Source organism: Olea europaea, chromosome 7 (genome assembly GCF_002742605.1).
Source record: "Olea europaea var. sylvestris chromosome 7, O_europaea_v1, whole genome shotgun sequence".
Classification (NCBI taxonomy): domain Eukaryota; kingdom Viridiplantae; phylum Streptophyta; class Magnoliopsida; order Lamiales; family Oleaceae; genus Olea; species Olea europaea.
The window spans coordinates 10,515,546-10,531,872 of NC_036243.1; the positions used below are offsets into that span (position 1 = coordinate 10,515,546).

The window sequence follows — 16,327 nt, forward strand, 5'->3', positions numbered from 1 at the left end:
AATAATATTGAAAGGTAGGGACCTTTTCTGCTAATTATGCTAAAAAATAAAAGGTAGGGACGTTTTGCACAATAACTTTGAAAGGTAGGAACCTTTTGGGCTAATTACCTTTTTGATTTAACGGAGCATTTTAACGGAGAGTTGACAGAAGGACGTTTTGCGCAAAAAAATGTAAAGGTAAGGGTGTAATCCACCAAAAAATGAAAGGTAGGGACTTTTTCCACAAAAAACATCGAAAGGTAGGGATGTTTTGTGCTAATTACCCGGGTAAAAATGCTAAAAATGAAAGGTAGGGACGTTTTGCACAATAATATTGAAAGATAGGGACCTTTTCTGCTAATTATGCTAAAAAATAAAAGGTAGGGACGTTTTGCACAATAACTTTGAAAGGTAGGGACCTTTTGTGCTAATTACCTTTTTGATTTAACGGAGCATTTTAACGGAGAGTTGACAGAAGGACGTTTTGCGCAAAAAAATGTAAAGGTAAGAGTGTAATCCACCAAAAAATGAAAGGTAGGGACTTTTTCCACAAAAACATCGAAAGATAAGGATATTTTGTGCTAATTACCCAAAACGAAATCATGAAATTAGTTGGGTGACCAATAATGTCCCAGAACCTTTTCTTCCCCTCCTTCTCCAGTACCGTCTATCTAATCACACAAAACCCTTGCAATGCAACCCCCAAATCAGGACAAAACGTATATCACATTCGATATATATGCTAAATCAAACTTACATATTTGCACATATATACCCGAATTTTTTTATAATTATGGATGACGGAGAAGGAGTTTTAAGCTTCGATTTCGAGGGGGGCCTAGATACGGGCCCAACACAGCCCACAGCATCTGTACCTGCAACCCATTCATCGGCAGACCCGATCACAGATTCGGGCCCAGCCGCCAATGCCAACAATTCATCAGCTGCCCAAGTTCAGGTGGTCCAGGCGGCGGATGGGCTGGGAGGGGGCAGGCGGAGCTTCCGGCAGACGGTGTGCAGGCACTGGTTGCGATCGCTTTGCATGAAGGGTGATGCCTGTGGATTTCTCCACCAGTACGACAAGTCACGGATGCCCATCTGTAGGTTCTTCCGCCTCTATGGGGAGTGCCGTGAGCAGGACTGTGTGTATAAACATACAAACGAGGATATCAAAGAATGCAACATGTATGGATACATGCAAATTTTTTCCGTATTTTTTATATTTGTGGGTGTTTGTACGTGTGTCCGTTTTCTTGACGACACTACTGAGCAAGGTTCGACCTTCGAAGCACTTGTTTTGTAATGCGATGGCGTTGATTTGGCTGCAAGGAATGTCTTTTATGTTTAGGATTATGAAAAAAAAAATAGTGATTCTCGGATATTTAAGTGTGATGGGATTTGGTTTTATAAAATGAATTTGGCCTGACATTATGAGGATTTAATAGGTTGTTAAGATAATTGGTTACAGCACTGTCTAGTAAACTACTCATTTTTTCCCACTTCCTCTGGATATTGTTTCCTTCTGTCCGTTGAATGAATTGTTGTCCTTCGACAAGATGAATGCTTTGGAAGGATATGTAAGCAGATAATAGATATATTGGTACATTATTGTCTTGGGGTCATTGGAAAAAATATTTACTTTCCTACGCAAAACGAATGGATCAAGTTTTCTTCCTATATGATCTAACATGCTTTGGGTTTGTATATCAGCTATTTTTGTCTTCTCATGCATGATAAAAGTTTTTACTGGGATTTATGTATGCATATAATAATCATGAAATGCTACTCCCAACAGTATGGGGTACTCATTTGAAAGTTTATTTAACGTTTTTTGGTACACAGCATTATGCTAAATTTGTTATTCTTTCTCAATCTCATTGATGGTTCATAAAAAATATAATAATTGCATCAGAATGTCTTATCATCTATCATCTGTCTGTTTTCTGAATGGAGGCTCTATATTATAGGTATAAATTGGGATTTTGTCCAAATGGTCCTGATTGTCGATATAGGCATGCAAAGCTGCCCGGACCTCCACCTTCCGTGGAAGAAGTTCTTCAGAAGATCCAGCAGTTGGCATCCTTCAACTATGGAAACCCAAACAGGTTTCAAAACCGTAATTCTAATTATGCCCACCAGACAGAAAAACCACAGTTCCAAAAAGGGCTCGATGGGGTGAATCTGGTTGGAACTACGACCATGACAGAGTCCTCTAATGTGCATCAGCAACAAAATCAACAGTCTCATCAGCAGGTCAGCCAGGCTCAAGTACAGAATCTTCCTAATGGCCAGCAAAATCAAGCTAGTAGGACAGCTACATCCTTGCCCCAAGGAACATCTAGGTGTGTTCAGAGTTACAAGGTCTTTAATTAGGTTGCGTGAACAGTTCATGTATTTATTTGTGGATGTTACTTTGAGAGATATGTCCTGTGTCGACTGTAATTAGTATCTTTAAATCATGTTTAATTCCACATTTGTTTTCTCAATCAATGTATATTAGCTTTCCTTGTGCTCTTTTGCTCTTCCAAACTATAACCTTGTTTACACGATCTACAACTGGATTGAATGGGTGGTTAAAAATGTACTGGACCTCAAGTCTACTGGGAACAAGACCTAGCTTCTTCTTGTTATTTACGCACAAGAGGAACGGATTTGAACTCTGGCCATTTTACACCACATTATTTTGGATGAGTAATTCTCTTGCCCTGTTGTTGTAGTCATTGCTGCACATTTATTTGCAATGGATTGCCTTGGAGCTGATAACATTTACTAGAAAAATATGTTATTCTTTCAATTGCTCCGAAAATTGCTAATGTCCGTGAAAGCTAAGGCTTTGACTGAGACAGGGCAGGATTCTTCTATTTCTTCGGTTGAGCTCTTTCTAACATCTTTGAACCATTAGTATGAATCCCATTTTTTTATAATTGATTTTGACCATGTTAGATAAGGTAACGAGACTTGATTTGCTCTAGCAGGATGCTTGTGTTAAAACCTTTGAACTAATGAAGATATGTTATGCTTGGCTTTATATAGGAAGAAAGTCAAAAGGACAACTTTTGGCAGACAAGACTAACGAAGCTAATAATGCCTCTCTGACATAAGGGCCTTTTATACATTGAGTCCCTGTACTGCAGCATGCGGCAATTATTTTTTTGCGAAATTTGAATGTTTCGAATAATTTGTATTGTGTCACTTCCCTCATATTATTTCTCCAAGTAAATTTCCCCATCCCCTCCTTTTCAGTAAATGTTGTTTCCTTTGAGACCTTGTTTCTTACTTTTTATATTCCATTTTCATGTGCATATAATATAGGTATTTTATTGTCAAAAGTTGCAACCGTGAGAATCTGGAATTGTCTGTACAACAAGGAGAATGGGCAACCCAACGAAGCAATGAGCCTAAACTAAATGAAGCTTTTGATTCTGTTGAAAATGTCATTTTGATCTTTTCAGTCAACAAGACTAGGCATTTTCAGGTAGGTTAAATATTTCCATAAATTAAAATTTCCAAAGTTGTGAATGAAACGTCAAGAAGTTGTTATTTGGTTTATTTTATAATTTCAAACAAAAATATTTTCTCCCTATTTATATTTACACCGCAGAGGTGTTTGTAATTTATTAGGGTTGTGCAAAGATGACATCTAGAATCGGTGGCTCCATCAGTGGAGGAAATTGGAAGCACGCACATGGAACTGCTCACTATGGGCGGAATTTTGATGTCAAGTGGTTAAAGGTACTCACTTTTGTTTCCCAATCTTTACATATTGTTGAAGGAATTTCACTCTTCAAATCTAGCCGCTGCGAGATGAACTAGATTTCTCACTGTTTCTCTCAGCGACACCTTCCTGAGGCATACGATTATGGGAAATGGTGGAGATAATTGTCTGCAGTATCAAACTCTGAGGTGTAGCATTGTTCTGATCAAATAATCTGGTAGCTTGAGAAATTGGTTGTTAGATGATAGTACCTCACTATAAATAGTATGATGACAATTTAAATTATGCACATCATAATCCCCATTTGCATTGGCTTGATGAATTTGATGAATCTTATTTTCTTGTTGCAATTCAACAAAGGGTAACGTCCTCGTTGAACAGATTTTATTTTTTTTAATGTATCAAACATGGCCTTCATGACTGTCATTTTTAACCATTTAATTAAATCAGTTGTCTCTTCATTTTGGTGACATCACTTTCACAGCTTCCATCTTTTTTGTAGTTGCTGATTTTTCAAAACCATAAAGCATGGTGGTTGAATATGCTAACCTGTAATTTTTATGGTACCAGATGCTTCTATTTAATTACTACCTGAACTTAATTTTATTTCAATGTTATCAAAATTGGACTAACCTGCCTGTCTGACCGAAAAAACCGTGAACCGGTGTCAAATCTGGTTCGGTTCATGGCTAAAAACCTTATTTTTAAAAACCGGAAAAAAAAAAATCAACTTAATGGCAGTCTAACCACAAAAACGGCCAACCCCCAACCGGATTACCGATTTTAACAATGGTTTTAAACTTGAAAATCAACTTATTATTTAGGCCTATGCATTAAAACAAATAGGCCCAAATAGTGTGCTTCCTCAATGTTGGCCGCCCCTTTTAATAAATTATTTCCTTCAGAATTGTAGTTGATGGAACCGATGTAGGATTGCCATTGCTTTTTTAATTTAGTTACTTTTTTATTCTAATTTTTTTCTCATTTATTTATTTTAGTAACAAATAAAATGCGATAAAAATATTTAACTGACTCAACTGTTAATGCATTTGTCTATATTTATTGTCTTATTTTCTATTGATATTAGAAATGAACTTAATAAAGTGCTTGTTTGGTAGAGATTTTAATAATTGATTTTTTGATCATTAGAGATAAAGTGGGTCCTACCTGTGAGAGAAGAGTTCAAAAATGACGGCGGAATAGTGAAATAACGGTAAAAAAATTGATTTTAATTGGCTTTTAAGCTGTACCTAACAAGCTCATAAATTAATTGCAATAATAATTTTTGTCTCTATATGCAAGTCATTTTGAAAAAATAACATATTTTGTCAAATTTTTGATATAGTCATACATTAATCATTTTATTTATTGTTAATAGTTAGACTCCGGTTTGACCCCGGTTCGATTTTTTAACCCTTCCGTGTCTATGATTGGGTCGATTTTCAAAATATTGTTTTATTTAGCCCCTCTTTGGTAGATATTATTGTAAAGCTCCTTTTTTTTCTTTTTTTCTTTTTTTTTCAATCTAGTTTTCAATTATCTCCCAATAAAATAAATTTGCACGTGGATCCATAGTTTTTCCATTTTCATTCTCCAAAAAAAATTACTTTTGACGAATCTATTGTCAAAAAATTTACATCAAACAGGCTATTAAATTTACGTGCCTTTTTGTTGGCATCTCTAGTTCCATATGAAGTTGGTGTTTTATGTAAAACTGTCTCTTTGTCTTCTGATACCATCGGTATTATACTATATACCTAGAATGTATGTGGTTGTGTAGCATACTTCAGTGCTATCCATAAATGACCAATTTCTTGATGCAAATGCGAAGTTTAATTCGTGGCGAGTTAATAGTGACTGTTTATGCCACATCTATTAAAATGTGTGCATGACCCTTTTTAATGCAGAATGTTGAATTTATAAATTATTCATCATGACAGGTTATATTGTGGAACAATTATACTCAGCTGTCAACTTGTTCCTGTATTCCCATCATAATCGATGGGATTTAAAGTTTTGACCATCTGTATTCTTGCATTACTGTCTGAAAGACGATGTGTACGTGCTTTTTCATTATATGTGAGCTTGCACATGGATCAACACTTGTATGCACATTGTTTGATTTGGTCATTGCACAATGTGCAGTCATCTTCCTCAAAATGCTTATATGGCAATTGTCTAAGCAAAATTCTGAGCTGTTACCCACTCTGGGTCAACAATTGTCATCCTGGAGTAATTGCTAATATGTGTTTTCAGTGTCATAACTTCACGGGCAAAATGTCATCTTTTTGTGTTTTATTTCCAAGTTTAGGTCATTTATAATATAAAACATTACTATTTTGCCCCTTCTATTTATTCGCAAATTCAAAAGGTGTAAACATTACAAGATAGTCCAATTCTGCATTGTTTTTTGTTTCTATTGACACTTCCAGCTTAACTGAATTTTGGTGTACATATTGCATATTCTAAATCATCTACAGCGAATTAAACAATCACTCTGATCTGGATGCTAACTGTTAAGTTTACATGCAGCTCAGTGAATTGTCCTTCCATAAAACGCGGCATTTGAGAAACCCATTCAATGAGAACTTACCAGTGAAAGTACTTACTTGAAACTCTTTCTTCTTGTATTCATCTCTATGATTTACTTCGATATTGGTAAATTTCCATTCTTATTGTTTATGGCTCATTTGATTCTGAAATGAATTGAAATTATGGACGTTAGAATGCGTTATAATTTCAAATACAATGATGATGCATTACAACAATCCACTTAGACAAATGATTTGACTCTCTGGTGCCCCATGAATCTTTCTCTAAAATTGTTAACGATATACTTAATAAACACGTGAAGTTAAAGTCTAGTTTATCATGTTTTCTTTACCCCCTTGGAGCGCTACCCTTGTGAGCAACAATAGCACAGATGGGAGTGAAAAAAAATTGAATCTGATTCGTGCAAGTGGTGAAAGTTGGGGTGGAAGCTCAAACAGGAATTCGAAGATGAATGAAATGGAAAAATCAAATATCTATAAACCTGTCCAAAGATGATTTCCCTTGATTTTATTAATTGCAACATATCCACCAATTCGTAAAGATGGATTAATGAAAACTGACGCGCTTGGGATGTGTAGTTAATATAGAAAATTCAAGTAAATGTTACCCTACCTAGAAAATGAAACTTGAAACGTGTCTTGTGCTCTAAGCTCCTTAGATGCCTGTTATTTGAATTTCTTAGCATGGGCCAAATTTAATTAGGATTTATAAGTTATTCTTTGATGCTGTTCTGTTCATGTTACTGCAGATAAGCAGAGACTGTCAAGAGCTAGAGCCCTCTATTGGAGAGCAGTTGGCCTCCTTACTCTACCTTGAGCCAGACAGTGAACTTATGGTACTTATATTACCTAAATTGACTGAAGGGCATTTTAGTAAACTCTATCTGGGCAATTCTTTTCTTGCAAGAATAAAATGTTTGCTAAAGTAGTTCAAGCATCAACATAGTAGCATCATTGTTACTACTCCACCGTTTTACCTCAAAAAGCAACAATTTAGCACGGCAGCAATGTGTTTCATGACTCGAGAACCATGTAGCTATATTTCATGACACTTTTCTGAGTCATTACAGTTTATCTCAATTGTGAAATCTGTTGTCTCTGTACTTTGAGTTTTCTACTCCATTTCTTTGTGGTTCTTTGCTTGGTGATTTAATGGTGAATACATTTGTTTTTGTTGTATTGAGGGGTTTGTGCTCATAAACCAAGTTCCCTTTGAATACTTTAGGTTGCATTTTTCCATCCTAGAGTAATGATCAATTATTCTGATCCATGGAGCATCCAATGCTAAAAAACATGCATTGCATGGAATGTGTAGGGCATTATAATTTTGTACATTTTGGTTTAAAACAGTTTGCCTTCAATTGAAGTGGTATTATTGTTCTGAATGGCATAGATGGTTGGAAGTGGTAATCTACTCTTTTTTAGGCTAGGCGCATTATAATTTTGTACATTTTGGTTTAAAACAGTTTGCCCTCAATTGTGGTGGTATTATTGTTCCGATTGGCATAGACGGTTGAAAATGGTAATCTACTCTTTTCTAGGCTAGCTCACTGGCAGCAGAATCAAAACGAGAAGAGGAGAAGGCAAAGGGAATCAAACCTGGCAATGAGAGTGAAAACCCTGATATTGTACCCTTTGAAGATAATGAAGAGGAGGAAGAGGAAGAAAGTGAAGAAGAGGATGAAAGCTATGGACAGGGTTTCGGACCGGGAGCCCAAGGAAGGGGAAGGGGCAGAGGAATAATGTGGCCTCCTCACATGCCTCTAGCACATGGACCCCGACCTTTCCCCGGGATGCAGGGCTTCCCCCCTAACATGATGGGTGGTGATGGTTTTCCTATGCCTGATCTTTTTGGTATGGCACCTGGGGGCTTTGGACCATACGGTCCTAGATTGTCGGGTGAGCTCATGGGCCCCGGCTTGGGAATGATGTTTCCTGGCCGGCCTTCTGGAGGATTTGGGATGATGGTGGGTCCATGAAGACCCCCTTTCGTGGGTGCTGGTGCTGCAACTCCAGTACGAGCTGGGCGGCCAGGTGGTATGCCGCCATTTTTCCCACCTCCATCACAACCTTTACAAAATTTTAACCGGCCCGAGAGAGATCAGAGAGCATTATCTGGCTATAGGAACGATAGATTCAATTATGGTTCAGATCTGGGTATGGCTGGCTCGGTTGGAACCAGTGATGAGGCACAAAATCAGCACAGATGGAAAGCCCTGTCAGAGGATCAGTATGGTGCTGGAAACAACTTCAGAAACGACCAAAGTGATAGCGAGGATGAGGCTCCGAGAAGGTCGAGACATGGGGAGGGAAAAAAGAAGAGGCACAGTATGGAGGTAGATGCTACCACTCCTTCCGATCAACCTATGTAGCTATAGCATTGACGATTGAATCAAGCTTGTGCCTGCACATCCCAGTAGTTGAGGATATTTGAGACGGCAAAATAGAGCATTCTTCTATGATTAACTGTATTTTTATGCATATTGGCCTCCTTTTGTGTTTCAACTTTACAGTTAAAAGGGATAGTATTTGATTTATACGAGGTTGTGATGTCACTGTTTTGGGATGTGATTTGGCTGTAGGCCCGTTAACATTAATGTTCCCTCCCACCAGGAAAAAGGAAAATGATGATACAGGTACTGCATTTGCGAACGTACTCCCCAAGCGGAATACTTAACGCATTAACTACGAACGCTGGAGGCATGCTTACTATTTGTAAAATTTGTGAAAAATGTCGCCTAATTTGTAGGTGGGGCGCATTATAGAGGTATGTACATGATTGCTCTCTACTCTATGCTATTTGAGTTAGTTTGTTGATGCCTAGGTGTCACGCACTCAGCGTCCAAGGTCCTCAGGATCGACATGTAGAGCCCTTTGGCCGGCCATCTACCCATGTCTTATGCTGAGTATGGTTAGTGCCATCTACCTATATTTTGCAAAATTATTGATGGCTTCAAGTCATCTTTGGTACAATTGGAAACGTCATTCTTACTGTTGTGCCACCTCAAAGAGTTTCCTCTCGCATGCAATTGTCAATAAAAAACATAACTACCAAACATAACATATAATATATACAAAGAATGAATTTCAATATGAAATTAGCTTTTAAATTGGGAGGATATTTAAGGTTGAAATTGAATACCTATTTTTTGAGATTAAGGTTATATGTGATATAATTATATACATATATTATCTGTTTAATACTCGTAGAAAAAAACGAAATCTTTCTGGTACTAAAGCGTGTTGAGTTATTATCTTATCTTCTACATTCTTTGCTTATATGAATCATTTCTCTCTTTAGTCGTTATGATGAAGACAGACTCTCTTTCTCTCACATTTCCAAAACTCATTATTGAGTGTCGATTCTGTTCCAATATCCTTACCCTTGTCAATCAAAATTATTTTCCAAATGAATGTTTTGAAATAATCTGAGGGAACTAGTGTAATCACAATAGATATGCCCAAAAGGTTTAACTTCCATTTTATTTCAAACTCATTTTTAACTACACATTCTTTCAATAAAATAATATTTTATGTAAATTCAATATTTGTTTCCTACTTTTTAAGCATATATTTAAAAAAAAATAAAAAATCACTACTAGAAAATCCATTTTTCCATAAAATGAGGCTCAAGCACATCCTAAATTATGTCTTAAATTGCTATGTTATTACAAAACTTATACAAAGGCTGAGTCTAGCATTTTGTCTTTGGAACGTACTAGGTTGGCAGAGGAGCGAATAAAAACAAAAAAGCTAATGGAAATTACACTATACCTTACTTTAAAAATTCTACAATCTAAAATCAGGTTGAAAGTTTAACGAATCAAAAATCAGAATTTTTTTAATATATTAATTATTTATCCCTAATTAAATTATATTAAAACTACATATTCAACATTTCATTTTCAAACCCTAATTATCTCTTCTTCTTTTCTCTCTCTCGTCTTCCTTCTCTCTCTCTCTCTCTCCTTCATTCTCTATCAATAATTTCTCCCCAATCCTTTCGGAAGACAAGAAGGCGCCATTGGAGGACCTCCCTAAGTGGCACTGCAATGTCGTCGCGACGACTTCATTATAGTCTTTGTCATTTGCAACTGCTTCAAACGGCAACGTTAAGGCTGCTGCAAACTGTTGGAAATGGTGGGTCAATTTGGTCAACTTTGACCACAATTTTAAGTGGGACCCGATGTTCGATATATCGAAATTAATGTTCAATTAAATTCTACGTTCCGAGCAGATGAGTGTAGAATATTTAATTGTGAAAAACCACTTCAATATGAATGAGAAATTATGGTTGAAAGTTGGACAATAAATAAGAGGAATAAATGGGAAAGAATTGGAAAAATTCCAATCCCACGTAGGTTGCAAACACAACCTTGAACCACTTAATAAACTTCAAGTTTGGATATGGGTTTGGGCCCCAAGGGGTATCAATAGTTTTTGAAAGGGGGGGAGTCTTAGACAATGTCTAAACTAATCCAAAGGCTACACTCGCGCGCCGCCGTCGCCGTCTGTCCGACCGGCCGGGCGGGTCGACTTCACTATAGGCTCTGTCATTTGCAACTGCTTCAAACGGCAACGCTAAGGCTGCTGCAAACTGTTGGAAATGGTGGGTCAATTGGGTCAAGTTTGACCACAATTTTAAGTGGGACCCGATGTTCGATATATCGAAATTAATGTTCAATTAAATTCTACGTTCCGAGCAGATGAGTGTAGAATATTTAATTGTGAAAAACCACTTCAATATGAATGAGAAATTATGGTTGAAAGTTGGACAATAAATAAGAGGAATAAATGGGAAAGAATTGGAAAAATGTTCCAATCCCACATAGGTTGCAAACACAACCTTGAACCACTTAATAAACTTCAAGTTTGGATATGAGTTTGGGCCCCAAGGGGTACCAATAGTCTTTGAAAAGGGGGAGCCTTAGATAATGTCTAGACTAATCCAAAGGCCACACGCGAGCGCGCCGCCGCCGTCCGGGTTTTTTTTTTAAATTCAATTAATTTCCTTCGTTTGATAGTTTATTAACCGACCCATCAGTTTGCTAAAACTGTGCGTTAAGTGGGCGTGAGTGGTGGATGAAAACTGCTCAATCGTTAACTCTCTCCTCTATTTGAATGGTCCTTAGGCTTTTAATGAAAAAAAACACACAGAAACATCACGAAATTTTTTTTCCTGCGTACATACTCTTTTTTTTGCAATAATCTACAGAGAGTACTTCTTTTCTGGTTCGTTGCCTTGCAGTCGAAGTGCTGCTTTTGCAAGTATCTGATCGTTGTATCTTGGGAGACGCTTTACCACATACCGTAAGCACCGTGTAACGGGGTAAAAACGTTTTAAGGACAAAGAGCCTAGTTTTCGCCTCGATCATCCTCATTCCGAATTCTGGACTTCTTTATGCTTTTGTTTTTATTCTGTGCAATTCATTTTCTGGAAATAATATTCTGTTTTTACTGTTTTGCAATAGTTCATCTGGTTTAGCAAGTCATTTATGAAAAATATGTTCTGTGCAACAAAAATCCAACAATCTTAAGACGTTTTTATTAGAAAATTATTTTCCAAAATTGTACTTGCTTATTTCTAACCTTTGCAGACTCTTATGCGAAATTACTATTCTGCAGAATTTTAATTTGTAAATTCTACCTGGTTGATCTTCTGTTTTGAAAACAGAAATGGCTAACACTGTTGGGATCAATGCAATTCCCCCTTCTGTGGCTGTGACGCCAACTGTGGCTACTGTAACGCTGACAATGTCTGGTCCTTCTGGTTCAACTCATGTTCCTCACAGAGAGAAACCTGAAAAATTTAATGGGGTCGATTTTAAGAGATGGCAGCAGAAAACGTTGTTCTATCTCACCACTTTGAACCTGGCAAAGTTTCTCACAGAGGATTCTCCTACTGTTCAACAAGGAGAAAATAATCGAGTTTCGATTATTGCCTTGGACGCATGGAAACATTCCGATTTTTTATGCAAAAATTATGTACTGAATGGACTGAATGATTCGCTATATGGTGTATATAGCATAATGAAAATTGCAAAAGAAGTATGGGAATCTTTAGAGAAAAAATATAAAACTGAAGATGCTGGATCTAAAAAATTTCTTGTCGAAAAATTTTTGGAATATAAAATGATTGACTCTAAATCTGTTATTTCCCAAGTTCAAGATTTGCAGGTACTCCTCTATGATTTACATGCTGAAAAAATGACTGTAAGTGAGTCATTCCAAGTAGCAAGGGTAATTGAAAAACTCCCGCTTTCATGGAGAGATTTCAAAAATTACCTCAAACACAAACGTAAGGAAATGAACATGGAGGAGTTGATTGTGCGTTTGAGGATCGAAGAAGATACTAAGAAATCTGAAAGGAGGAACGGGGGACCAAGCATGGAAACTAAGGCAAACATGGTTGAATCAAGTTCAAAGAAGAACATGAAAAGGAAGCACTCAAACTTTGCTCCGAAGAAAAAAGAAAACAACCAGAAGAGCAAGAAGTTCAAAGGGGACTGTTTCAACTGTGGCAAACCTGGACATCGTGTAATTGACTGTCGCAAGCCTAAAAAGCAAAATGACCGTGCACATGTTGTTGAAACTGAAAATCTGTCTGAAGGTGTTCAAGAAATGCACCTATTTGCTGTAATATCTGAATGTAATAGTGTTGGAAATCTCATGGAATGGTGGGTGGACACTGGTGCCACTCGCCACATTTGTGCTGAAAAGAATGTATTTTCTGATTACAAAACTATCAATGGAGAACAACTGTTCATGGGAAATTCCTCAAGTTCAAAGGTTGAAGGACAAGGAAATGTGACCTTGAAGATGACATCTAGCATGGAACTCGTCCTCAACAATGTGCTGCATGTGCCGGACATTCGGAAAAATCTTATTTCTGGATCTCTTCTTAGTAAGAATGGGTTTAAGTTAGTATTTGTATCTGACAAATTTGTACTAACTAAAAATGGGATGTACGTTGGAAAAGGTTACATGACCGATGGGATGTTCAAGATGAACGTCCTTACTATTGTACCTAAATTGAACAAGATTAATAAAGCTTCTACTTCTGCGTATATTGTTGATTCTTCTTGTTTATGGCATAAAAGATTAGGACATGCAAACTTTAAATCTTTGCTCAAATAATGAAATTAAATTTGCTACCTTCTCTAAGTTTCAATCCTAATCACAAATGTGAAACTTGTGTTGAGGCTAAGTTAGCCAAAAGACCATTTCCTTCAGTTGATAGAAATACTTTACCTTTAGAATTAATTCACAGCGATATATATGATTTGAAATTCGTACAAACTAAAGGTGGAAAAAAGTATTTCATCACTTTCATTGATGATTGCACTCGGTACTGTTATGTTTATCTATTAAAAAGCAAAGATGAGGCTTTGAAAATGTTTAAACATTATAAGAATGAAGTTGAAAATCAACTTAGCAAAACAATAAAAATTGTTCGAAGTGATAGAGGTGGAGAATATGGAGCGCCGTTTGAAGAATTTTGTTCTCAACAAGGCATCATTCATCAAACAACGGCTCCTTACTCACCTCAATCTAATGGAATTGCGGAACGAAAGAACCGCACGCTTAAAGAAATGATGAATGCTATGTTGATTAGTTCTTGCCTACCACAGAATTTGTGGAGGGAGGCTATCCTGTCGGCAAATCACATTCGTAACAAAATACCACACAAAGTAAAGGATGAAACACCTTACGAATTATGGAAAAGTCATAAACCTTCATATAAATACTTGAAAGTGTGGGGGTGTTTGGCAAAGGTAGAAGTGCCAAAACCTAAACAAATAAAAATAGGACCAAAAACTGTAGATTGCATATTTATTGGATATACTCATAACAGTAGTGCATATCGCTTTCTTGTGCATAAATCGAGATTACGGATATACATGAAGATACAATAATTGAATCAAGGAATGCAAGTTTCTTCGAAGATGTCTTTCCTCGTAAAGACAAAAGTGATGTAAGTTCAACAAAACGAACTTAAGATACTACAAATGATGATGAAAATGAAGAAGAACTCAGACGCAGTAAAAGGGATAGGAAGTCTACGTCCTTCGGTTCAGAATTTATAACGTACATGATCGAAAATGAACCAAAAACATTCAGTGAAGCAATGTCAACACCAGAGGCTCCTTTTTGGAAAGAAGCTATCAATAGTGAAATTGAATCGATCATGCAAAATCATACTTGGGAGTTGGTTGATCTCCCACCTGGAAATAATCCTCTAGGTTACAAGTGGATTTTCAAGAAAAAGTTAAAATCGGATGGATCTATTGATAAATATAAAGCTCGTTTGGTAGCAAAAGGATATAGACAAAAGGAAGGTCTTGATTTCTTTGATACTTACTCACCAGTAATGAGGATTACTTCGATAAGAATCCTTATTGCAATTGCCGTGATACATAATTTTGAAATTCATCAAATGGATGTTAAAACAACTTTTCTAAATGGTGAGTTGGAAGAAGAAATATACATGGAGCAACCTGAAGGATTCGTCGCTCATGGACAAGAGAAAAAGGTTTGCAGACTCGTTAAATCTTTATATGGACTAAAACAGGCGCCAAAGTAGTGGCACCAAAAGTTTGACAAAACAATGTTGTCAAATGGTTTTAAAATTAACGAGTGTGATAAATGTGTGTATAATAAGATTACACCGACAGCATATGTCTTAGTATGTTTATATGTGGATGATATGCTAATTCTGGGTAGCAATCATGATATCATTGTCTCCACTAAGAAAATGCTAACAAAACATTTTTGACATGAAGGACATGGGTGTAGCAAATGTAATTCTTGGAATTAAAATTTCTAAAACACCAGATGGCCTCGTTCTTTCACAATCTCATTATGTTGAGTCTGTGCTAAGGAGATTTGGAGTCTTTGATGAAAGTACAGTCAAAACTCCAGTAGACACGAGTCTACACTTAGCAAAAAATAGAAGTGAACCTGTACATCAATTAAGATATTCTCAGGTTATTGGAAATCTAATGTATTTAATGAACTGCACACGTTATGACATTGCGTTCGCAGTTAATAAATTGAGTAGGTTCACATGTAATCCAAGCAATGATCACTGGAAGGCATTGAATAGAGTACTTCGATACTTAAAACATACCTTAAAATCTGGATTACATTATATGAGATATCCAGCAGTATTAGAAGGATATTATGATGCAAATTGGATATCTGATATGAAAGATTCTAAATCCACAAGTGGTTATATATTTACACTCGGTGGTGCGGCAGTGTCTTGGAAATCCTCAAAGCAAACTTGCATAGCTCGATCAACAATGGAATCGGAGTTTATTGCATTAGATAAAGCTGGAGAAGAAGCAGAATGACTTCGTAACTTCTTAGAGGATATCCCGTGTTGGCCTAAGCCGGTGCCTGCAATTAATATTCACTGTGACAATTAGTCTGCTATTGCAAGGGCACAAAATTGCATGTATAATGGTAAGTCTAGACATATACGTCGTAGACACAATACCATAAAGCAGTTGATCTCAAATGGTATTATCTCCATTGATTATGTGAAATCAAAGGAGAATCTCGCGGATCCGCTTACAAAAGGTCTACCAAGAGATCAAGTATATTATCTATCAAAGGGAATGGGTTTAAAGCCGAACATGCATGAGTCTTAATGATGGTAACCCAACCTTCTTGACTGGAGATTCCAAGATTTTGGTTCAATGGGACAACTAAGTTATTAAGACTCAGTTAAGCACTTATTAACCATCCCTTTATAAAAAGTGCTGTCTGCAGAAAGTAAAAGGCTAAGTTGTAACTTTTAATGATTCCTATAGCTTGGATAAACCAAGTGGGGTATAGCAGAATACTCTTAATAGGAGATCACCTGTATAAGTGTGAAGTGGGGCCGCTCCTATGAGAATTTGGGGCTTAAAATTCTCTAAAGCACTTATGAATCCCAAGAATTGTTCAGGGCCAAAATGAACAAAACTATGAGAACCTAAGAATTGAATAGAAAGGTTATTGTGTGGATACTGTTGCCTTGGTTTACACCAACGGCTGAACAGTTCAAGACATCAGTTCACTGATTAGCCAAGTA

General features: G+C 36.7%; 1 protein-coding gene across 2 annotated transcripts; it reads left to right on the forward strand.

Moving 5' to 3' along the window:
• The first annotated feature begins 618 nt into the window (after positions 1–618).
• Positions 619–8,902, forward strand: LOC111396959 (30-kDa cleavage and polyadenylation specificity factor 30-like). 2 transcript variants are annotated; one of them, XM_023023594.1, is made up of 7 exons: positions 619–1,164; positions 1,947–2,321; positions 3,292–3,454; positions 3,601–3,711; positions 6,227–6,295; positions 6,996–7,082; positions 7,788–8,902. In XM_023023594.1, exons 1-7 carry the CDS (start codon positions 719–721, stop codon positions 8,223–8,225), a joined length of 1,689 nt encoding a protein of 562 aa, XP_022879362.1. In that variant the 5' UTR covers positions 619–718; the 3' UTR covers positions 8,226–8,902. The 2 variants fall into 2 exon arrangements, with proteins under 2 accessions (XP_022879362.1, XP_022879363.1); XM_023023595.1 differs by lacking the exon at positions 6,227–6,295.
• Positions 8,903–16,327: the final 7,425 nt, after the last annotated feature.